The sequence below is a fragment of the Nicotiana tabacum genome, chromosome 16 (genome assembly GCF_000715075.1).
Source record: "Nicotiana tabacum cultivar K326 chromosome 16, ASM71507v2, whole genome shotgun sequence".
NCBI lineage: Eukaryota > Viridiplantae > Streptophyta > Magnoliopsida > Solanales > Solanaceae > Nicotiana > Nicotiana tabacum.
The window spans coordinates 158128853-158153503 of NC_134095.1; the positions used below are offsets into that span (position 1 = coordinate 158128853).

At 35.4% G+C, this 24651-nt stretch overlaps 1 protein-coding gene across 2 annotated transcripts; it reads left to right on the forward strand.

Annotated features, from left to right (window-relative positions):
• Positions 1-1938: 1938 nt before the first annotated feature.
• Positions 1939-7849, forward strand: LOC107831432 (uncharacterized). 2 transcript variants are annotated; one of them, XM_016659190.2, is made up of 4 exons: positions 1939-2170; positions 2967-3106; positions 3201-5731; positions 5825-7849. In XM_016659190.2, the coding sequence occupies exons 2-4, from the start codon at positions 3083-3085 to the stop codon at positions 7086-7088; spliced, it is 3819 nt and encodes a 1272-aa protein (XP_016514676.2). In that variant the 5' UTR covers positions 1939-2170; positions 2967-3082; the 3' UTR covers positions 7089-7849. The 2 variants fall into 2 exon arrangements, with proteins under 2 accessions (XP_016514676.2, XP_016514677.2); XM_016659191.2 differs by having other exon boundaries at positions 1967-2115.
• Positions 7850-24651: the final 16802 nt, after the last annotated feature.

Below are 24651 nucleotides of genomic sequence, written 5' to 3' on the forward strand. Positions count from 1 at the left end.
TCCCTATAGTCCTACAGTATACATTTACCCCTCCCCCCCCTGGCCTCCCTCCCTTGCCTTGCTCAGTTTCAATTTGTAGGACATCTCAAGTGTATTTGCATATATTGAGCAGGAAAGTACCTGTTCACGCTTGCTCGGTTGCAATTGTTGGCATACCCTTGGCACCTAACGGTGTGGTTTATCGGTCAATAAAGTATGTGAAAACTATGAAAGGTCTTAGTTCAAGTTCCACTATGAAAAAAGACATGGTATTCCCTTTCCATCTTGCCTAGCTTTGATGAACACAGCTATGATGAAAAATAGCAGGTCAGTAAAATAGTCAAGGTATGCACAAGTTAGTTTGGACTGCATTTTTTTTCCTTTTTTTTAGGGAAATCCGTGGCCGCTCCCTTCAGGTGCGGGTAATCTACTCACTGTGCAATAGCTCGCAACCGCACAGGAGATGTAAAAAGTGCACTAGGCAAGCCCGCTGTGACGAGCTATGACTAAGGAGGCTGCTGGTGAGGGGAATCGATCCCTTTGCAATTTGCCTTTTAAACACCAATGACTCTTAATTAATGAGTTGTTTTAGATGTCATCTACGTGTAATCATTTGCTCTTTGGAACAGCTGGATGGAACTAGGCCTTAAGTTGAGGCGTCCCTTTCCAAAAGAAGAAATGAGAAAAGGACTAAATTAGCAATAACGCAATAAATGTGGAGACCCTGTCACGATCGCACCAAATAAAATAAGAGCTGAATAATCCCGCCAGCGAGAAAAAGGAAAAAGAAAAGTATACGCCCACTAGAAAGGTTGAACAATTCAACTCAATGTTCAATTACTTAGCTGTTTCCATTAGATTGGGTCCCACCAGAATTGTATGTGAATTTTGTGGAGAGACCTCTAAAAAATCTCCCATGTTTTGATCTTTATCTTCTTTTGTCTCTTTTACATTTTAGGACAAATACAAAATTCACCATCGATTAAAACTAATTGCATTTATTAATCGAAAAGTATAAAAAATAAATATTTTTTGTATATAACATACACATATATAATATATATATATATATATATTTTGTTGACTATTATTTTTGATAGTGACTAAGAATATATATTTTCGTTAATTTACACTGGTTAAAGATGTGAGACATGTTGAGGAAAAAACTAAAGCATTAAACTAATTAACGTACGATATGTGTATTTTTTCAGATGAATATTTTAACTAATAAGTACACGACACATTCTTTTCACTTAAATTTTACTACTTAACTATAGATTTTATGATCTACTTTTACATATTTATTACTTAATTATGATAAATTAATTTGATACATAAACATAATCCGGATAAGTTCTTTCATTTTTTTTATAAATTCACTCAAAAGTTAATGGTTTATGATAAAGTTGGGAGCAATCTTACTTCCAGATTCTTTACTTATGCATATTTGTTCACACTATAAATTCCTTAGGGATCGTTTGGTTGGGAAAAAAACTATCTCATGATTAATTATTTTGGGAATAGTTATTTTGAGATTAATTATTCCACCTTTCTATAGGGATATATAAACACTATAATTTCGGGATAACTAATACCGAGATTAATTATACCATAATTTTATCCCAATCAAATATGAGATAAACTCATATCAAATTTAATCCAAAATTAGTTATTCCTTATCACTCGTACGAAACGCGACTTTAGGGTTAATGGTTAGATGATAAAGTTTGAAGCAATCTTTATTCCAGATTCTGATGTGATTTGCAAGCAAATGTAAGGACTATGGAGCAAACACGGGGTGCCACCTACCCTACAATTTCTTCAATTATTGTAGTTAAAATAAGGAAAAGCAAGCCAAAAGTGACACTAATAAAAAATCAGGTAAACGAAAATGACAGATAGAGAGAAAATAAAGGACCTATTATTAAATAAAAGAAGTTATTGCAATTATTGAAAAGTCCACATAACCCTAACCAACTACAAACACCAATTCCAATTCCAATTCCAATTCCAATCTGTCTATCAAAATAGTACGAAAAAACTCACCACCAAAAGTCTTTCTCCCCTTTTCCTCTCTGTTTTCACTCTTTTTTCCTCCTCCGTTATACTCTCTTTTGCTGTCTGAAATTAGCGAAGGTTCTCGTTTTTATCTTTGTGCTTTAATTTGGGGGTGTGATTGAATTTTTGTCAGGTGAAATTTTGCTTTTGATGCTTGAATTTTTCGGGTTTTATGGATTGTTTACCTGAAATTTGGATCTGATGAGTGATGAATATGCTTTTTCTTTGGTTATATATGGGAGGTTTGGGGTTTGGGATTAGATTTTGACTATTTTACTGTTATGAATCAAATGAATGATGGTTTTTGTGTTGTATTTTAGAGATTGATTTGTTATCTTTATGATCAGATTATCTGATTCAGATAGAACTAGGGCTTGAAAAAATTTAGAGCTAGAAAATCTTGGTAATTTTATCCAATGGCACCAAAGGATAGAGAGGGTATTTCAGGGATTTTATATTTTTGGGTCTGGCTAAGTTGTAACTAGATTGGAATTTGCGGGTAATGTTCGGATTTTTGGTGATTTCTTACCATCAGCCTCAGCTTAAGTCTTGGTAGTCAGGGTTGACCGGTACTTGTGCTTGCGGAAGGAAAATAGGTATTGGTGGAATAGTCTGAGATGTGTGTAACCTGGCCCGAACACCACCATCCTAAAAAAATATTAAGGGTTTTGATGGTCAAAACCTGCTAGTGATTAATAGATGGAGTAACTATTTGTTACGTTATTTTGGTCAATCTTGTTTACTTGGTAGTGTTTATGAGATTCAGATGCTTACTTTTTTCCCTTCGTTCATCTGGATCTGCACTTGATATCACCAATGTCTATCTTTTTTCTTGTGTATGTAATGTGATATGTGTGTGTATGTTTGGTGATTCTGACTGTTTGTTTCTCTTCCTTTGTATTATAATATTTTGGCATATCTGGTTGCAGGGTGCTATTAGAGGACTGTGATCTAGTGTTTCAGATGTGTTCTACGACTTGATTGTAACGTTTGTACTTGAGTGAGATTTTCTGGAGATAAAAAAGATTTAGCTGATTTTGGAACCATGCCAGTTTCAGGGAACGAAGAGGTCTCGATCTGATTTATGATTTGCTGCTGAATTGGTCTAACTGTGTAATACTTGCTTGGTTTTAATATCGTTCTATTTCGTCATGTATTTGCAGCCTGGGGTTCTTTCCCGGCAGCCCAGTAACTCGTCGTCAGGTATCCCTATTAAGAAGAGGTGGTACTCCATGGTCCAGTCTCCTTCACCTACTCGTGCTGAGCCATCTTCTTTGTCTAACGAAAGTGAATCCAAGACCAAAGATTCTTGCTTGGTCCTGGGCTCGACCTTGAGTTCTTGTGATAGTACAAGTAAATCTGATACTGTCAAGAATACACTTCTAGAGGTAAAAAAGGAAAAAGCTTCTGGTCCAAATGTTGACTCTCCGCCTACTTTGCAACCATTTTTAACCATATCTCGGGAAGCAAACCCTGATACTAGCTCGGGTCCTTCGGGAAATGTAGACAATCAAGTGAAACCAGCTTCTGCCGAAAAATTAGCTAGCCAGGAAGTTCTAGGTAGGACCATAGTGAATGTCAAGAAGGAAGTTGTTGCCAAACAAGGGAAAAGCCAATGTAAACTTGAACTTCCTGCTGATTCTGGACATGTTGAACTGTCATTAGGCCCAAAGAAACCACATGTTTCTTCACTGGTTGATCCAAATACTGAGGGGAGTTGCCTGATGCGTGGAACTGTAAATCCTTCATTGCTTTCTCTGTCTTTGAATAAAGGGAAGGACATTTCCCAGGACGGAAGTTGCAAGAATGGATTGAATAACAATGATTCTGATGATACTGCACACACTAATAGATCTAACTGGGATCTGAATACTCCCATGGACTCATGGGAGGGTTCTGGGGACGATGTTCCTGTTCAAGATGCTAGTCACATTGATCTGTTATGTAAGACTTCTAGTTCACTGGACAGAGAGCCTTCTATTAGTTCTGCTTCTGTTGTTGGTGCTAATGTTGATAAAGGGAAACAAGTTGTTGGAGCTAGTGAGCGGGAATTTAATTTTCCTATCTCATCAATACAGTCTAGCATACCATACAAGTCTGCAGATGTGCTTCCTCTTAGTCTTGGTAGTACTTTACGTGGGTTTGACTCCTCAATACTGCAGTCATTGGCTAAAGTAGACCCTAGCAGGGTTAGTCCGAACTCGAGTTTGCTGAAAAATCTGGCATTGAATAGTAACATGAATTCCCCCACTCGTAAAACAGTTAAGTCAGAACCTGTTGAGGAAGCCTTGGTACAAGCCAATGCTGGAACTGCATGTCGTCCAGCTGGAACATTGGATGCTAATATAGTAAAACCTGAAGTTGTGAGGCAGAATCTGCAACCTACTGAGGTGTCGACCAAGGGTCCTCAGAAATTACTTGAGCAAAAACCAGTGAAATGTGAACCACTCCAGGAGGTTAGTCAGGAAATATCCATGACGTCGGATGTGATTGCACACCAATCAGTTGGAAGGGTTTTGCAGCTTCAAGAGAGTTCTTCTTCATCTTCGTCTACACTGCCAATGCCTTTGACCCCTCAAAAGGGATGCCCTTCTAGATTGTCTACCTGTTCTGATTTGTCTGTGATGAGTGGGGACTTGTCTACTCAATCTGAGTACTCTGTTCATACTGAAGAAGCTAATAGAAGTAAAAATGCTCTAGACCAGGCAAATGCTGATATTGCTGCTAAAAATGCAAACTTTGACCACAAAGAATCAAATGTGTCCAGTGATAAAGTGGAGGCATCTGTGTTGGAGGGCATCAATGTTGAAGATACACGAGAGCTGCATCATTTGGTTGCAAGTGGTGTGGGATCGGCAATTGATGAGGAAAAGATAAGTATATCAGCTGGTACAGAAGAGGAATGTTATGGTTCTGATTATGAATCTGATGGTAATCATGCTTTTGCGGGACATGTTGATGCTGAGAGTGTGGGGTGTGGCAGAGAGGATGAGGAATATGAAGAAGGTGAGGTCCGAGAGCCAATGATGCAGTCAATTGCAGAAGACCCAATTGCTGAGGGGATGGATTCGGAAAAAAATAGCATAAGTGCTCATTCTGCTGGCTCTTCTGGGGTTGAGGAATCTCACTGCTTCAATTATGATGAAAAAGATAACAGTTTGCCAGTTAACACTGAGAGTAATGATGACTTTGTGAAAGGCCGTGATGAGAAAGCCGACAAAATTGATCATAAAGACGGTAATTTGCGGAGTCCTTTATTGGATAAAGAGGAAACACCAGGAGCTGATGAGCAGAGGCCTATTGGTGCTATTCAACAAGGACCAGTTGATCAATCAGGAATAGCAGATCTGCACGAGGGATGTGAAAAGGATGTCTTATGTGATGAAGCGCCTGCTGGAAGCAGTGGGTCTGGCAGAAATGTTGGCGAGGCTAATAACGAGAATATTGGAGGATTTGATATGGCACCGACAGTCGATTCATCTTTGCAGAACGCTGAAACATCTATTAATGCCAACTCTAATAAAGATTTGTCAAATGTTGGAAGCAAGAGCCGGATTATCAATTTACCTCGTGCATCTAATGTGACATCTCCTAGTAATGTCAGAACTATTACAGGTAGGTCACTGCCTTCAAGAAGCGGAAGAGAAAGGTATTCTGATATAGAGGAGGAGAAATTCCATCTACGAAAGAATAGGTGATTTTTTCTTTTCATTGCTGTTTGATTTGTAATTTTTCTTTTGTATCTGAATGCTGCTCAACTATGACTTTTTCTTCCTGCATTTTCCAGAGATGAAACCTATGCTGATGGTCCTAAATTTGTCCGGCATAGGAATGAGGACCGGTCATTTGGCAGCTCACGGGGGAATTTCATGCGTGGAAGAGGGAGGGGTTCGGGCCGGTTTGATAGTTCACGTAGTGATTGGGATTCTGGGCGTGATTTTGAAAGCTATGGAGGTGGCACTGATTATCGTTTTAGACGTAAACGTACTGCTGCTGTTGGGGAATCTGAAATTGAACGTAATGACTATGATAGACTCGATGGTGCTGCTTTTGTTAGTAATAGGAGGAGGAAGCCATTAAATGATTCCTTCTCTTCATTTCGGCATCCACCTGCACGGCGGCTGTCCCCCAATGGAAGAGAAGATGCTGCCATGATGGGTATTCAAATGCTTCGTAGAGCTCCTAGGAATATCAGCCCAAGTAGATGCACTGGTGAAGATGGCTCTGATGGACCAGATGGTCATTTCATTCGGGGTAATACAAAGTTTACCACGATGCAGAGAAGAGGTTTCCCTCGAATGCGGTCTAAATCTCCTGCTAGATCCCGTACACGTCCCCCTGGTCCTTGGTCATCTCCTCGGAGGAGACCGACCGAAGGGTTCAATGGTCTTCCAGATTCATCTCAGCACAGGTCTCCAGCTATGTACAGGGAAGATAGAATGAGGTCTTCCCCACGAACTTCTTTTACCGATGATATGGTTCCTCGAAGGCGTGACTCTCCATCGTATACTGCTCGGCGTCTGAATGATATGAGGGATGTGGACGCTGGACAGGAGCATGGGCATCCAAGGTCTCTTTCTATCAGAAGAAGTCCACCTGATCGGGTATTTACTACTAGAAACAATAGGAGACTTGAGATGTTAGATCGCCGGGAGAGGGCTGATGGTGATGACTACTTTGATGGGCCGATACACACTGGCAGGTTTCCTGAGCTTCGTAGTGGTGGAAGTACTGATGAGAGAAGGAAGTATGGCGAGAGGCGAGGAGGACCTGCTCGTTCTTTTCGTCCTTCTTATAACAGCGAAAATGACTCTTTCCGTTTTAACCAGGATGGTGGCCCTAGGCCTTTTAGGTTCTATCCAGAAACTGATGAAGAATTTGTTGAAAGAAATAACACTAGGGAAAGAGAATTTGATGCAAATATCAAGGATCGAGCTTTACCTAGACGAATGAGAAATGTCGAGGAGCAAGAAGGTAATTTTAGACAGAGTGGGCAAGTTTGGCATGAAGAGGGATTTGATGTCTCTAGATTAAAAAGAAGAAGATTTTGATTTTATGGCTCACTGAACCTGGAATATCTGCAGCTGTGGGGTGGGAAACACTGTTTCCGCATCGCTCAGATCCTGTAAAAGAATTCTTGGTCCTTACAGGTACAGGTAATGTGCTGCGTGTAATGAGGAACAGATACCGATTTTTGATTGCATCTGGACGAATGAGAAATCTTGAAGTATAAGAAGGTGGCTCTAGACACAGTGGAGTCTTGCCTGAAGAGGTGTTAATATCTCCTTATTGAAAAGAAGCAGACTTTCACTTAATATCTCAATGAACATCTCATCTTTTTTGGAAGTATGCGGTTATGCATTTTTTTTGCTCCAAGAAAAGAAATCTTTTTGCTAGTAAGCCGTCCAAGGAACGTGCTTTTTACCTTTGCTGCCTGCAATTTGTTCTTTTGGAGGGGAAAACTACTTGTTTAAGATGCTCTAGACTGCACTGACTTGAAAACTAGTTTAAGGTGCTACTACTATGCCGGCCTGAACACTACTAGTTTATGGTGCTATTATGCTGGCCTGAACGCAATTAGTTTAAGGTGCTAGTATGCTGGCTTGAATACTACTACTAGTTTAAGTTGCTAATATGCTGGCTTTGTAAGGCTTCTGGGGTAAATGACACTCAGTTTTGTGGTTTACAAGTGTTTAACCAGCACTTGGGTTCTCTGATGTCCAAGGTGAATTATGCCAGGTTAAGTATGGCATATCAATATGAGACCAAATATCATTGAGATGGATGTGCATCCTACATTTTCATTTCTTGAGATGTCCCTGTCCTCTTTTAACTTCTTTTTGGTGTAACTATTCGCTTATCTGAAGCCACCGGCTCAATTAATCCTGATTTGCGCGTGGTTTACAAGTTAGAGAAACTGATTGATGATGGATAATTGTCCAAGGTGAATTATGCAGGTTAAGCATGATATAACAACAGCACCATCTACGAGACCAAATATCATTGATATGGATGTGCTTCCTACAGCTTTTTCATCTCTTGAGACATCGTCCGTTTCCCTCTTTTAACCTTTTTTGGTTTAACTATTTGGCATTTGAAGCCACTGGCTCAACTAATACGGATTTTCTCGGTCGATTCATTCAAGGGGTAAAGTACTATGCATCAAATAGTTTGAATTTGGGACCTTTATTATTCCACATGTGAGGGTCGAGAGATCCCAATTATTCCACATGTCCTCTTTAATTGGTGAATCCATTTCAGATAACTAGTGAGAACTCGTCAACAACAATAACGACAACAAACCTAGGTGAGATTTGAATCTTATCGGTAATCTTACCTCTACCGATACCGATAGAGGTTGCTTCCAATAGACCTAGTGTGAACAAATAGCTCTTGGAAAGCTAAAATGTTTGCAGAAAATTGCTTAACAGAGATTGAGATGGACCTTTTTTGCCTAATTACGAAACCATCTAAGAAAATCTATATTACGGTATCTAATTATAGAAAGATATGTTTGACTGCTATCTACTTGGTATAACTGGAAATTCCTAAGTTAATCACGGATAATAGATTTATATTCGAAGTGGTTACCTGCACGCTAATTAAGCTGAATAATTCTTTGCTTCAAAGTGTATACTGAAACTGTCCAAGTGATATAAATTTCATTTTCGATAATATCTTTATTGAGTTAAGAGTATTGTTTCTCGTTATTTCTCTTTAAGTTTTTTTCACAACGTCTAAAAAAGATACTAATCTAATAACCTTAACCATAAAGTGTTTACCTAGGCTTCTTTATTTTTATCAGATGTATTGTTCCACTAACGAGAATAGTAAAAAATGATTTGCAAAAAAAATAATTAATGATTTTTTTTCCCAATGTTTTTAAAATGTGAAATATTTTAAAACAAATTAAGTTTGTCGCAACTAATATTTGGGACTGAAGGATACTTGTGTAAAAGAAAATAAGTAAATTTAGATAGATGCAAACTGAATGTAATGTTTTTAGTTAGTGTTATATTAGTATTAATATTGCCTTGTAGAGGAAAAAAGATTGTTATTAAAGTACACAAGCTAACATATCGACGTATATTCTAATAAAACGTTGATCTTCAAATACATGACGTTTTATCCTTTGAACTTTGAAGCTTTAGAAATAAGAAATTCAAGTCGCTTTCTATATTATCTTTTCCCTTTATCACTTTTCGACAGGAATCCTCAATACAAATATATTTAGTTCATGAGCTCAAAACTCATTGAATTGGGAACGGAAGGAAAAATTATATACAAATATATTTCATTATTTTCATCTCAAAATTTCATGACGAGTGGCGAAGCCAGGATTTCATATAAGGGGATTGAAAAAATTTCTTGAAAACCATACGTTGGATCTGAACATGTGACTAAAAATAATTTTCAAAATCCATTTGCCACTACTCTAGAATTTTCTTTTATATCAGAATATATATATAGCAACAACAACAAGAGGATTCAACAGTTTTTATATAATTAAAAATATATATTTTTGCCCTATTTGCACATTGTAACTTGGGCGAAGGAAATTCAATTGAACTCCTTTGCCAACACCTAGCTTAAGGAATGTTCAAGACGGGGTTGAATATGGCATCTAATTCTACCACACAGTGCAGCAACATTATACTAGTAATGCCACTTAAAACTGATCTTTATGGCTATAGTAATACAATATATACAGCATACTATAATGGCTATATCAGCAGCAAAAAACTGATCCTTTTAGCTTGATCATTTTAGAAAATGTTTAAATGTATCAGTTATCTAGAAATTTTATCTGAACACCTTAACGGGGCTCTCCTATTATCTGACAACCAGGGCGGATGCACGTTCGATGAAGCAGTGTCACGTGATACCGTTTCGTCAGAAAATTTTATTAAATATATGCATTAATACTGTAAGGAAATCGATAAGTAGGATAAAATGACATCACTTAAGAAAGATTGTCTCATAGTATGTTGGTTATGTACTTGATTTTGCTCTAAGAGGTTAGAGGCTCAGTCCTCAACTTCAGGTTCCTATCTCCTTCTGTTATACATAGGGCTTTTTGATTAGTTTTAGGCTAAGTTGCTCCGACAAGGGAGTTTAGGTGCCACACCTATGTTGACACGACACTAATATGAGTATGGGTATGAGATTCATTCCGGATCTGGTCAAACAAATTTGCGTACTTTGACCACGGCGGACGGAAAAAATTCGAGATGAGATACAATTTGATTTCCGAAATTAGAACCAAAACTAAGGTAAATTTGGAGAGAATAGCATACCTTATCTAAGAAATCAATCTTTTACTTATCTACAATTTGAGAATAAAAAAGAAAGCCATACTTTACAAGCTATACGTAAGTATTCCACCAAATTTCTCATAATTTAGAGATATTTTTATTTTTTTGAATTATTTGTATCCGGATTCCAGCACCTGTATTCGTACTAGAATCTGTATCCCCGAATAATAGAATTTACGTCTCGAAAAATTTGATCTCTAAATACGCACCTGTATCGGATACCTACACCGATGTCCGAGCAACTTAGGTTTTAGGTTAACTATAAGATAAAGAACGGTCTTTCTAGTTTGGTTCTTGCTACACGTTAATTTAGAAATAAAATTGGAAATCATTCAACTTGTATCACTTCCTGCAAATTATAACCTTCAAACTCAAATGCTCGTCTAGCTTAAACAGCATTACAGATAAAGAAAGTTACTCCCTCTATTTCATTTTGTCAGACTCTATTTCCCAAACCTTTTTAATCTGTTCCAAAAAGTATGATCTCTTTTTAAATGTAAAAATAATTTAACACATACTTTTCATATTATCCTTAATGAGAAACTTTATAGCAATCAAATGTTATGATATATTTAAGATCACAAATTTAGAAAATCGTCCTTTTTCCTAAACCTCCTGCTTCTCAAATGCCTTTTAACCTACTAAAGACTGGAATTTCTTCCCTTTATTAGGTGTTTGTCCAGATTTTTTTACCATAATTGGTTTTTCCATTTTATGAAAGAAAAGACAACATATTTACCATAATTGGATTTTTCTTTTCCTAGAAGGAAAATATAATTCTTCCATATTTGGCTAGTCCCTTTTCTTGTAGGAAAAGGTTTGAAGTTCTATAAATTGAGGATTCGCCCTTCTCATTCAGTAGCATCCACAATGTAGCCATAGGGGGCTTGAGAATCTTGTTCAGGGGGAGAACTTTACGGGACAAGTGTTAGTGTGTCACTTGTGCTTGCCTCTTCGTGAGGTTGTTTTCTCGATATTTTGTACTTTTTTTTTTATTATAGTAGATTGCTCATCTCCGCCGTGGACGTAAGTCAGTTGACCGAACCACGTTAAATGTTTGTGTCTCTTTTGGTAGATTTCTCTTTTATTGTGTGATTTATCGTTGAAGGTTTGCTTTACTAGCTTCCGCATGACACCTGATTTATTTTCGGTCCTAACACCCTCTTCCTCTTTAAATTAAATTGATATATTGAAACCGATTGTACTAAGGAGCTTCGATTTTACTGGAAAGACTTTGTTGAAAAATTGAAATCTATGGATTATATCTCACTTATTTTGCTCATATTACTAATACAAATTGATTAAAAGGGCAGTCCGGTGTACTAAGCTCCCGTTATGTTTGGGATTCAGGAAAGGGTCGGACAAGGGTCTATTGCGTGCAGTTTTACCCTGCATTTCTGCAAGAGATTATTTCCACGGCTTGAACCCGTAACTTCCTGATCACATGACAGCAAACTCTACCATACGCCAAGGCTCCCTTTGCCCTTCAAAGTGACCACTTCCACTTAATATCTTGTAGGATCAAATGAGTTCACATTGTTGCAATTGAAGGACTATTTCTTTTTCTAGTTTGGTTTCTTGCTAATCTAATTTTAGGAAGACTTGTAGAACTCTTTCACTTTCTGCAAATTATAGCCTTCGCCTCAAGTGATGTGACCAAATATATAATATTAGTTGCTCAAATAAACCAAATTCACCAACAATCCAGCACAACAACAACATACACAATGTAATCCTATATATGGGGTTTGAAGAGCATAATCTATACGCAGACAATAGTGAAGATAGATAAGTTGTTCCCAATAGACCTCGGCTCAAGTAAAGCATAAGCACAACATTAATAAAAAAAGCAGCAATCTAGCAATTGGTACAACAACAACAACAATAAGCACAGTTAAATCCCACGAGTGAAGTCTGGAGAGGGTAGTGCATACGCACACCTTACCCCTACCATACCACGATAGAGAGACTGTTTTCGGTAGACCGTCAGTTAATCTAGCAATTGGTACAAATTATAATACAAATGCACATTTAATAATGGTATAATAAACTGTTCAACAAATTGGAAAAAAGATTCTCAATGAGCTCAACAAAGGCAGTTCATTTCTTAACAGGTAAACTAACTATTTAGGCCAAACACTAACTTTTTCTTTCTCAAACTTCAAATACACAGCCGCTAAAGCTGCCACAAAATAAATCTGAATAAAAACAATTGACGGCGTGTGATAATTAATCACGCTCTTACCTGTCGCAAGTTCCACTAATAGCAAAGCGGTTAACCCGAGACCCGCGATCCGGCCATTGACCCGCTCCGAATACGGGCTGAACCCGAATTCGACATTCAGTCCATCAGATACAGGTTCCTTTAACGGAATTGGCGGGAGGAACATGTTCGCCCCGGATCCGGATCCGGATCCGGATCCGGCTGTTGCTGTTTTGCCCTTACGTGTCTTTCGGAGCTCCGCTTTTTTACCGGTTCCGCTCCGATACCGGAGCCGGACTTGGGACAGCTTACTCTCGAAGCTGTCCGGGTCTGAGGCTGTTTCGGTGACGGTTTCTTCTTCTGTGTCGGACGGTGAGGATTCGTCGGTGGTGGCGCGTGTGGTGAAGGAGAAGTAGGATGGCGCGTGGAGTTTGAGGGGAGATTGTGAGAAGATTGGGTTTGATTTTGTGAGTTGCAGAGTGGAAGGTGTTAAGGTCGCCATTTTCCCAATGTTTCAGTTCTCTGGTTATGATAGTTGGATAAGAAGCTTTCTTTTCCTTTCTTTAATTTTATAAAATATAATATAGTCAAATCTTTATCTAATAGTCGTGTTTCTTCCGATATTTTTGACGTTATAATAAAATATTATTATTTAAATAGATATAATAACATAATATAAATAATCAATTCCAAGAAAAAATTAATTTTTATAGTGAGTGGTTATTATATAGAGATGTTATTATAGAGAAGTCTTAAAATATTATTATATTTGTGCGATAATAAAATTTTTATGTTAAAAATTAAAATAAAATGTTGAAATTAAATTATTTTTAAGTTTAAAAAAGATCATTCTTTTAACCAGGCTAAAAAGGAAATATAAAGTCGCGCCAGCAAAATAATAGAGTATTTTTAATTTACTTTGTGAATTTTGTGGTCATTTACTTTTTTTAGAATGAATATGATAGAATTTAATTAACAAAATTGAGTGTGCGACATATAGTTTGAGGATGAGATCGAAATATTGAAATCCAAGGCCAAAAATATTTCTTCCTTAGAAGGATAAAAGGACGAAGTTGTCTCAACATCAACCACAGAAGTCCTATTGTCCATTCACATGCACCCATTTTATTTTGTTATTTCGCCCATATGATAAAAGGATAAAATGTTTACTCTTTTATAATGAGAGGGATAATAATAAAAAAATATGGAACTCTCATCACAACTTATTTATTAAGATAATTATATTATACTTTGCATATATTTGGTTTACATGTCAAATTAATTCTTTCAATTTCTTAAATTTCATGTTCAGATTAACCTTCATATAAAATGAGACGGAGGAAAAAACATATTGTAGAGGATCTTCAGGAGGAATACTACCAAAAAAAAAATTATTGGCGGATTTTAGCGATAGATCGTTTTGTCATTGCTATTGAGTAGGGATGACAAAATGGTTAAAAGAAAACAGTTAACCACCCATATTATTCACTAAAAAATAGGTCGGATAATGAACCTTTTGAAAATGGGTCAAATATGGATAATAACCATATTTTCCATTTCGAAAATGGATACCCAATGAGTCTAACTTTTATATTTGTAAAATCTCAAATTGGGGGTTCCTCAAGTTAGGGAGACTCAGTAGGCGTTTGGACGTAAGAATTGTAAAATTCGAAAAAATGGTGAAAAAAAATTTCAAGTGAAAATGGTATTTGAAATTTAGAATTATGTTTGGACATAAATTTCAGTTTGGGTTGTTTTTGAAGTTTTGTGAGTGATTTTAGTGAAAATTTTGAAAAACTGCTTTTTGCAGTTTTTAAATTTTCAAAAATTTCCAAAATGCATCTTCAAGTGAAAATTGAAAATTTTATGAACAAACGCTAATTTCGAAAAAAGTGAATTTTTTTTGGAAAAATCTTCCATCAAATTTTATGTCCAAACGGGCACTAAGAATTCTCCAAAAGTGATCATATGCAAGAAGTCATGGATAATATGGTTACCCATATTATCCGCCGGTTAACCCATTTTTATCCGTATTAAATATGAGTCGGGTCGGATAATTTATCCATTTTTCATTACCCATTTCGACCCGAACCATATCCGACCCGACCCTGCCTGTTTGCCACACCTACTATTGAGCGACATACAAGGGTGGCTTTAGGAGGGCGGAAGGTGCCCTTCGCCGGAAAATTTCACTGTATATATAAGGCAAAATCTATTTTTTACCTCTATATATTATATTTTGAATTTCCTTGGCACAGTCCAAAAGCATAGCTCAGTGGTCAAGGGGGTTCAAAACCTTTGTGAGGTCACTAGTTTAATTTCTGTTAGCCACAATCTCTGCTAATTTTCTAACTTTTTTTTTTAACTTTCTCAGCGAAAATCCTCCCTCCGCCACTAAGACGGATTAGCTATAATTTTATATTTCCATCGCAAAATAAGAAAATAAAAGAATAAATATATAGTACATTGAAACTAAAATTAGTTGCTAAATTTGGGCCATTGTACCAACTTAAGAAAACGAGTTGTTTTATGGTGTACATTTCTCACCCACTTTCTCTATTTATCTTTAAATATATATTGGAAGAAAATATGATATCCACATTGATTTTTTTAAAATAAACCAGTTCTGTTCAATCTTATTCAATAGTTCTAATTCTACACCTTGTCTTTGATAAATGAAACAACTTTCACTTTCCAATAACTGATTAATATTTCACTATTTACGATCTTTGCTTGTTGTATGCTTATTTATAGTCAAAGAATGAATGTGCCAAAACTTAATAAAAACTAAAAATGTGTGTTGACAACAAATTAAAAGTGTTATGAAGTCATTGTTCAAACTTTTACATTGACTAGTTTAGTGTACGTGCGTTGCACGTGTACCTCGCGTCAAGTAAATATATGTACAAAAATAATAATTTTGACTACAAATACTTCATCCCAATTTTTTATATTTTTTTTTTATCAATTTAGCATTGATATATTTGTGATAATTTTATATATACTAACCTTAGCTTGTACTATATTTTCAATTGTTGTAATTTAAAGGGGGGGGGGGAGGAAATTTAGAAAACAATATGAAAAATTAGAGTTTTGGAATAAGAAAAATGAATCTAGTCATCTAAAAAATGTAGGGTTATTCTCATCATTTTATTCCCTTCTTTTGAGTTGTCTGCTTATTCTCATCTCATAAAAGTTTGTACAACCAAAACTGGCGACAATATATTAAATAAATATCAAATATGTGAATAAAGTTACAGACGAACATAAAAAATACTAAGCGACATGAAGTTTAAATCAATAATTAAAGCTTAGATCATAAATTAATATGATTAAGTTATCATGCCAATAAAAAATTTACAAGAACTATGAAATGCATGACACATTAAAAAAAAAATTAAAAGACTAAAAGAATTCATTTCTCCTAATCTGGTCCCAAAATCATATGAATTAGATTCATTAGATAAATAAATATCAAATACAAAAATATAATAGAAGAAAATCGAACTTTTCTGTAAAAACCTATCAGAAAGAGAACTAAATAACTTTCAAAAGCCTATCCAACAATTAATAACTAACCATGGAAGCTTAAGAACAAACAAAATATTGAAATAGCAATACATGTGTCGAAATAATTGAAAGTTTTAGACCGAAAAAGAGAAAAAAAAGAGGTTTCTGAATATTAAATCAGTAGGTAATTTGACTTCAAATTGTAGTCCTACGGGCAATCAAATATGTATTTGTTGTATTTTTTCCAACTTTTCTGTCAAATAAAATTTACTACATTCGAATGTTAAAAATTAAAATTACACCAATATATTTTCGTAAAGAAATCAATTCAAATCATTAGATCTTGTTAAATAGTGGATTGAATTTAAATTCGGTTTTTTTTTTGGCCATGAATTAGAGCTTTATGTAGCTGCTATATATGTATTTCCGACAATAATATCTTCTTAAAAGATTTACTACTTTTTGAATTGTGACTTAATAGAATTTATTTGAGTTATATAAAATTATAAAATAAATGTTAGAGATTTTTTTTAACATAATAAATATTGTTCTCATTTAGCTAGCTCAATAAATAAAGATATCATATACCATACAAGTTTTTCGGATGCTTTATTTGTGATTTAAAAAGGACTTATATGAAAATTTGAAAATTAAAATTAAATTTGTTAGTCTTCTAAAAATTTAGGATGAAAGTTGACATTATACCTCCTAAAAATTTATAGTGACAATATAAAGTTTAAAAATAACTAATGTTGAATAATATTTTACTACAACTAACTTAATTTAAAAAGATAATATTGCGAGACATTGTCATCTATAAGACTGAATAACCGAATGCAAGAAAGAAAAAAACGACAACTCATTTATAATATGTTTGGTCATCTACTATTTCATCTTTATTGCTTCAAATTCATATTATTATCAATTTGACTCTTAATTTTATATCATAAATTGACTTTTTAATTTCTTCCACCATTAATGCTCTTCCTACAAAAATTAATTTATATACCTTAAAGAGTTGTCAACGTGACAAATAAACTTACTTATATAATGAATTTTAAAAAATATTAATTTGAACTCTTTTGCATTAGTTAATTCAAAATCTTAATTATTTATTTTCGACATTAAAGAATATAAATTAACTTTTATTATCAAATTTTTAATATTAGTTCATCCCAATTTTAAAATTTAACTATAATTAGAACTTTGTTGAATAGAATTTTTGATTTCAAATAGTTAAAAACCATTAGTATGTCAATTTTGATTGGTTTTAGTGCTTCCGAAATCATTGTTCATTAGTATGTCAATTTTGATTCGTTTTTGTGCTTCTAGAATTATTGTGCTTTTTTACTTCTAGAAAATATTATGAATAATTTCTAAAATTTTGAATAATAAAAAAATCTTATAGTTTAATATAGTTTTAAAGCTTTAATATTAATAGCGTCAAATAAGGACATTCATATAAGGTCTTAAAGGTTAATATTAATAGACGTCAAATAAGGACATTCATATAAGGTAAAAAGATTAATAATTTAAAGTGCTAAATGTTAGGATTTGCTATCTAGTTTAATAAGGAAAGATTTAATAAAATAAATTTTGGTTGATTTTAAAGTCCTAAAATTTAGGAAAGCAACTTAAAATTACAAATTTATCCAATGTAAAATCTTTTTTTAAAAGATAAAAAAGACGAATGACATTTCGCTAAGGGCCTTCGTGCTTTTAATATAGTATAGATATTTTAATAGCTAATTCGGATACAAATTTAGAACTTTGACTTTATGAATTCTAAATTCTAAAAAAACAGTTATTCTGAATAAATTATTTATACAAGTTATATGAATTTCTTAATACTGGGATAGATTTTGTCAAAAATTACTAAATTCTACCGAACCAAAACTCGATAATGCTCGATTAGTACAAGTGATAATGGATAACTAATTTTGAGATGACTTTATCCCACGTTGGGTGAGAATAATATCTAATTCGGAGATGGGTATGAAATTTTGACTTTATGGATTCTAAATTCTAGAAAAACAGTTCATTGAGTTCTGAATAAATTATTTATACATATTATATAAATTTCTCAACACTAGTACAAGATTTTGACAAAAATTACTGAATTCTGCTGAACTAAAACTCTATAAGCTTCGTTTGGTACGAGGGATAAGGAATAATTAATCCTGGGATTAAATTTGAGATGACTTTATCCCACGTTTGGTGGCGCGGTATAAATAATCTTGGGATTGTAATATTATTCTTATTCTTTTGGGAGGGTAGAATAACAATCCCGGAATAATTAATCGTGGGATAACTTATTTTTCAACCAAACGAAGGTTCTTTCACTTTTCAAGAGCTGATTTATGTTTCTTTATATGGTATCTTTGTGTCCTATATGCTTATTTATAGTCTAAATCTGGATTAAAGATCGATGTTATACCTAATCCACATGTCTACCTTCATTTGTGAGTTGTGACCAATTTATTTACACAGTCATCTTAAATATAATCGAATACAACCAATAATTAAATTCTAATTTGAGCAACCATTACCTAACTAGACCCAACAATCCGATAACTATCACCATATCGGAGATTTGACGCTTCCGAGACAACTATAACTACTAATTTTTTCTAGGGCACCACTCCCAATAAAAAGAAAATTCACTTCTTAAAATGGAGTACTATCACCTTACCAAAAACGCATGGGGGCCTTGGTATCCAACGTCTATCCCACAAAAACGAAACTTTACTCGCTAGTCAAGCCTGACGCATGTTATACAATCCCTTCTCCCTTTGGCTTCTACCCTCCTCCACAGATACTTTTATCACACTACACATCCTCATACTCGTGGTTCTTTCATTTGGAAAAACCTACTAGCCGGTTGACACCTCTATCAATCAGGCATCAAATGGATTATAGGTATGGACACAGTCATTAAATTCTGGACTGATTCCTGGTTAGGCCCTAATCGACCATTGCGACAATGTATCGCTGGGCCCTACCACGTCATTCCCTTCTTGACACTGTATCCACTTATATTACATGACACAATGAGACCTCACCAACGTCCCTTTTGAACTACCATCAACACTCCTACAACATATTCTCAACACATATATCCCCACTCATACTACAAACCCTGACTCTTTTTCCTGGACTCTAGCTTCCAGCGGAACCTTCAACACAAAAGCACTCTATCACCAATTACTTCCCTCTTACACAGGGCCGTCATTTTATTGGATATGGAAACTTCGACTCCCGCAAAAAATCAAACACTTCCTCTGGGTAATTAGCCATAATTGCCTTCCTACTACCAGCCATTATCACCACATAGGTTTCCTTCCTAATGACACTTGCGCCATCTGCCTCACCCACCCTGAAACAACGATTCATTTATTCCTTCAGTGTCCAGCTGTTGTCTATCTTTGGTCACAGTTATCCATGCTACCAACAATTACGGCACTTCTGCATAACTTTGGCTCTCCAATCTTTTTGCTTCATCAACTTCTTTTCCAAACTCACGCGCCGAATCCCTTATATATCCCTAACGACATCCTTATTCCCTTTGCTCTTTGGCACATCTGGTTGGCCCGTAATGGTAAGCTTTTTCGAAACCATCACCAACCCCTCTCTGCATCTCTTATCATTGAAATGGCTGCAGAATTCTACTATCTCGTGACCCCCTCCCGCCCTACCTCCTCCCGAATCACTATGCATATCAAGTGGCATCCTCCTCGTCCAGGTTACTTTAAACTTAATACTGATGGCTCCGCCTCACAACACACTACTCATGGGGAATTGGTGGAGTCATCCGGGACCACATACGTAATTGGCTTTTGGGCTTTGCGGGACATCGTCTAGTACACGGAAGCATGGAAACCGAGCTCTTAGCACTATATTACGGCCTGCACCTGGCTTTTACTAACGGATACACACCCTTGGAAGTCAATTTAGATGCTAAGTCCCTTCTTCCTATACTTCATTCCTCTCATCCACTTTGCTAACATTATCCTTGATTGCAGGTGTCTGATCACTTGACTGCATGATCCGGATGTCCTTCACACGTACAAGGAGCAAAATCGGGTAGCTGACTCCTTAGCTAAACATAGTTTGCAGATGGAGGCTTCACCAAACATCATTGTTTTTGCTCAACCACCGCACTTTGTACAGTAGCTGCTTAAAGACGACCGTTTGGAACTCTTTTTGTTAGAAAACTAACCTCACACAGTCAAACTAGCACCCACGATGGGGTTGTTTGTTACCCTCCAGAAACAGTCACTACTACTAGTTTACCCCCAAAACCCCCTTTTTGTTACGACTCATCCAGAAGTCGTCCCCCTAGAATGTTGGTTTTAATGCCTCTTACTCCTTGTAACGAACCACCTTAATATTATATAATATGCATCTTTTGCACCAAAAAAGTGGCTCAATAATGAAAAAATTCACATAAAAATTAACGGACACAACATCTTTAGAGAGGTTGTTGTAATTTTCCAGTTGCTGCCTTGACAAAGATATAACTTCTAGTTCCTTTTTTAGCTATATTTCTTTTCTATTATATAGAAGAGTAAGAGTTTTGACATGTGTTCTTAGGATCATTTCAATAAAGCTTGAGAGCATCTAGGTCATTTTTACATGATCTCTATATGTGCCTTTTTCTACCTACGCAAATAGTACGTGTAGCTTTTAGGTTATTCCATATGGGTTTTTATCCAATTTCCTTACATAACAATTTACAGAGCTTTTCAGATTATCTTCGGTCTTCCTCATCTCTTTAACTTGCAGGTTCTTTTCTTACTCTTTAACATCAATTTTATTGTTTTCTATCTGTTTCTCCTTCTTTTTTTTCTTTCAAATTCATAAAAACAGAGTGAATTAAAGACATATTTTCGAGTTAGAGTTTTGATGGATGAAATTGAGGAATTTTTTTCCGGAAATGAATTGAAATCAAGAAAAGAAATTCAGTTTCTTTACTTGATTCAATTTCTGTCTGCATGGTGGCACCGAAGAGCAGCGTTTGATGCTTTTCTGGAAGACACACACCAAAATGGTGTAAGAAATGGTGTTGGATTGGAGAGTTGGTAGCAATTAAACCAACTTAACATTTTAGCATAGCTGCACTTGAGTATAAAGTAGTTCAAACATTCATAAACTTAGACTAGGTTCTGCTTTTTGGGTAATAATTGAAGGATTGCATGTAGGCGTTCGCAACACGCAGTGGAAGACAATAACAATCCTAGGCAGATCTTTTCGTGTTTAAAATTTATTTACATGTCAAAGATCAAATCTGAGACGTACCTGGTGAAGAGAGTCCCGTTTCAAAAATTCTTCGATAGTGCGAAAACTCTATGCGTATCCACACCGAGATCGATCCTTGCTATCAACTCTTTGATCAACGAAACCCGCAAACAAATTGAATGAACTATTGTGCTAAAGTTCTTCTCAAAAACCGTAGCCAACGTGAAAGACCAAGAAACTAAATTTTCTTGTCAAGACTTGACTCTTTCGATATCTCTGTTGGTTTTTCAGCTTCTCCAAGAAGCTGTGTTGGTCACGTTGCTTTAGCTATGTATATATATACGTAAACCTCAACTGTTTTTCCTTAGGTTAAAGAAAAGGAACCGGAAAAAAACCAAGTTCTAAATTGGACGTTTACATTATATTGGAAAATACTAATCCCATTACTCATGGGATTCTGATAGTCTACACGTCCTTTATGGACTTTGACGTGAAGATGCTGTCCAATTCTAAATTGGACTTCAAGTAATAATTTATATTAAAATTATCAATCCCATTCTTATGGGGATGAAATAACTACGTTGACTTTCACGTCAATCCAATTCTTAATTATCAATCCCATTCTTATGGGGATGAAATAACTGACGTTGTGGATTGATCAAATATATATATATATGTGTATCACACACACACACACACATTTCAACCAAGAGATATAATTTAATTTTATATTTCAAAAATAGAAAACTTCAATCTGTTCACAATATTAATTATATCCCCTGTGCTAACAAAGAATATTATAATATTTTATTTGGACTAACTAACTAAATTTATTTGACTAATTAAATTCTTTAATTTAATTAACAAATAATAAACTAATTAATCCTTTAGAAAAGATTAGAACACTCATTAGTGTGCGATCCCATAGGTTCAATACTAAGCCGGTAGTAAATTAATCACATTAATATACTAATCAAGGTGGTGACTAGCAACACTCCTTAACGACCGGATAACTTGAAGTATACAATTTACTCTCAAGAACCAGTAGAAGAATAATGTAGTAATTCCTTCTGTCCTTATAGCTCTGGGTCACCCTAGGATATGGTTTAACTGTCAAATCCTAATAGGCGACCAACTATGTGTTCATGTCAAATATATTCGACCATTGAATGACCTAAGAAACTCTTTTCTTCTTTCATTCAATTGCCCTGACTAAGGTCTTAATTTGGTCGTTTATAATTCATGACAACATGGAGCTTAAACTCATTACCAAGAGTTGACAGATTCCATCTTGATCAATCACTAATTCTACAAGTATTTAATCGTACCTAATATCCTTTCAACTATCGCTTTAGGGCTATAGGTGTCTGGTACTAAAGCACAACAAATAACTTGGCAATTATTATGACGATCTCAGAGCAAAGAAAACTCTTATATCACATTCTTCAAGAGAATATCCTATTGACAGTTAATGGTAATTCTAACCATTAGGAATTATCCAATGAGTCGGTTCAATAATCATATCTCTATATGCATCATCTATCTATGTGATTTAGTTAATGAGATCAACTAATCTTTATCCCATAAAGACAATCACATAAATATTGATCTAACCGGATTACTAATGTCCAAATTAATAATCCTACGATCAAGAACGAATTTAGATTAAATTGTAAGAGACTTTGCTCTCATTATCATGATCTCTATCACGATGACAGATCTCAAAATTTAATGAAGGACCTTATCAAATTAATCAAATAATTAATAATAACTATGATAAAAGAATGCCATATGTCACACCTCCTTTTTCCGCACCCGATAGGGTACAAGGGAGTTTTTCCAATTAAAGGACAATCGAAACGGGATTGGTTTATTTATTTCAGAGTCGCCACTTGGGAGATTTAGGGTGTCCCAAGTCACCAATTTTAATCCCGAATCGAGGAAAAGAATGACTCCATATTACAGTCTGCGTACCAGAAATCCGGATAAGGAATTCTGTTAACCCGGGAGAAGGTGTTAGGCATTCCCGAGTTCCGTGGTTCTAGCACGGTCGCTCAACTATTATATTCGGCTTGATTATCTGATTTTATACAAATGTGAACTTATGTGCAAATTTTACTCTTGACCGCTTTTATTGTGATTTTTTAAAAGAATGTGAACATCGCTTAAAACATGTCCTTGGGCTGCGTCACATGAAATGCACCCACAATCCGGAACATATTTTATTTGACGTTTTGGGATTTGGATTTGGGTCGCATGAAATGCACACCCAAGTTTAAGAAAGTAGATTATTAAACACGCGCCTAAAGAGACTATCGTGTTATTATTTTGGGAAGGTCACGAAATTCGCTAAGCGGCCCTCCTGAATTCTAAGTAAATTTAAAACAAGTATTTACTGAGGGCCCCGCAATTTGCATTTTTTGTTTGTCGAGGCTCGTCCCATTTATTATTTTAAAAAAAATGAATTTGCAACGTCATGGAAATGCATCTCATACCACGTCACAGTCAATGTACCCGTGATTAGAGACACATTTCGATTTCGTTGAGATTTGGATTTGGGTCACATAAATGTGCACCCGAGTTTAGGGAGATAACATTATTAAAGGCGCGCCTAAAGCAACTAGCGCATTATTATTTTGGGTGGGGCCGTGAAATTTGCTAAACGGTCCGTCCCGGAATCTAAGTATTTAATGCATACATTTTGTGAGGGCTCCGCAATCTGTAAATTTTTATTTGGCGAAGCTCGTCTCATTTTTATTTATTTATTTTTTAAAAGAAAAAGGATAAGGCTAAAATAACTACATTTTGAACACTTTGCGAGGTAATGGGTTGTAAGTTGAACTTATTTGATGAAATGAGTATTTTTTCCGCGGGATTAAATTACTACTATGATTTTAACATTACTACTACATGTACAAACAACTATTAAGACAAACATTTAGATAACAATAATCTGAGCATGAAGAAACAAAATGCCGAATAACTACTTAACATGACGAAACAAAGGAAATACATTCGCGACCAAATTTCAATATCATGCGGAGTTAATTAACAAGAAATAGCAACTTACAAACATCATATGAGTATGTCTCGCTCATTTGCATACTATTCGCATGAACTAGGATTGTATTTCAACAAACACATGTACATGTTACTTAACAACAAATATGAAGGACACAGACAGAGATGACCTACTTGATATTATCGTCCGATGCGTTGGACCTGCGACGAAACCTCGGACAACAACCTCAACGTACCGGACCTCGACGAACAACGACGACCTCGATGGAAATGGAAAGCTTGGACCCAAAACTGTCAAGAACCAGGGATTGTTGGTTGCTGCTGTAT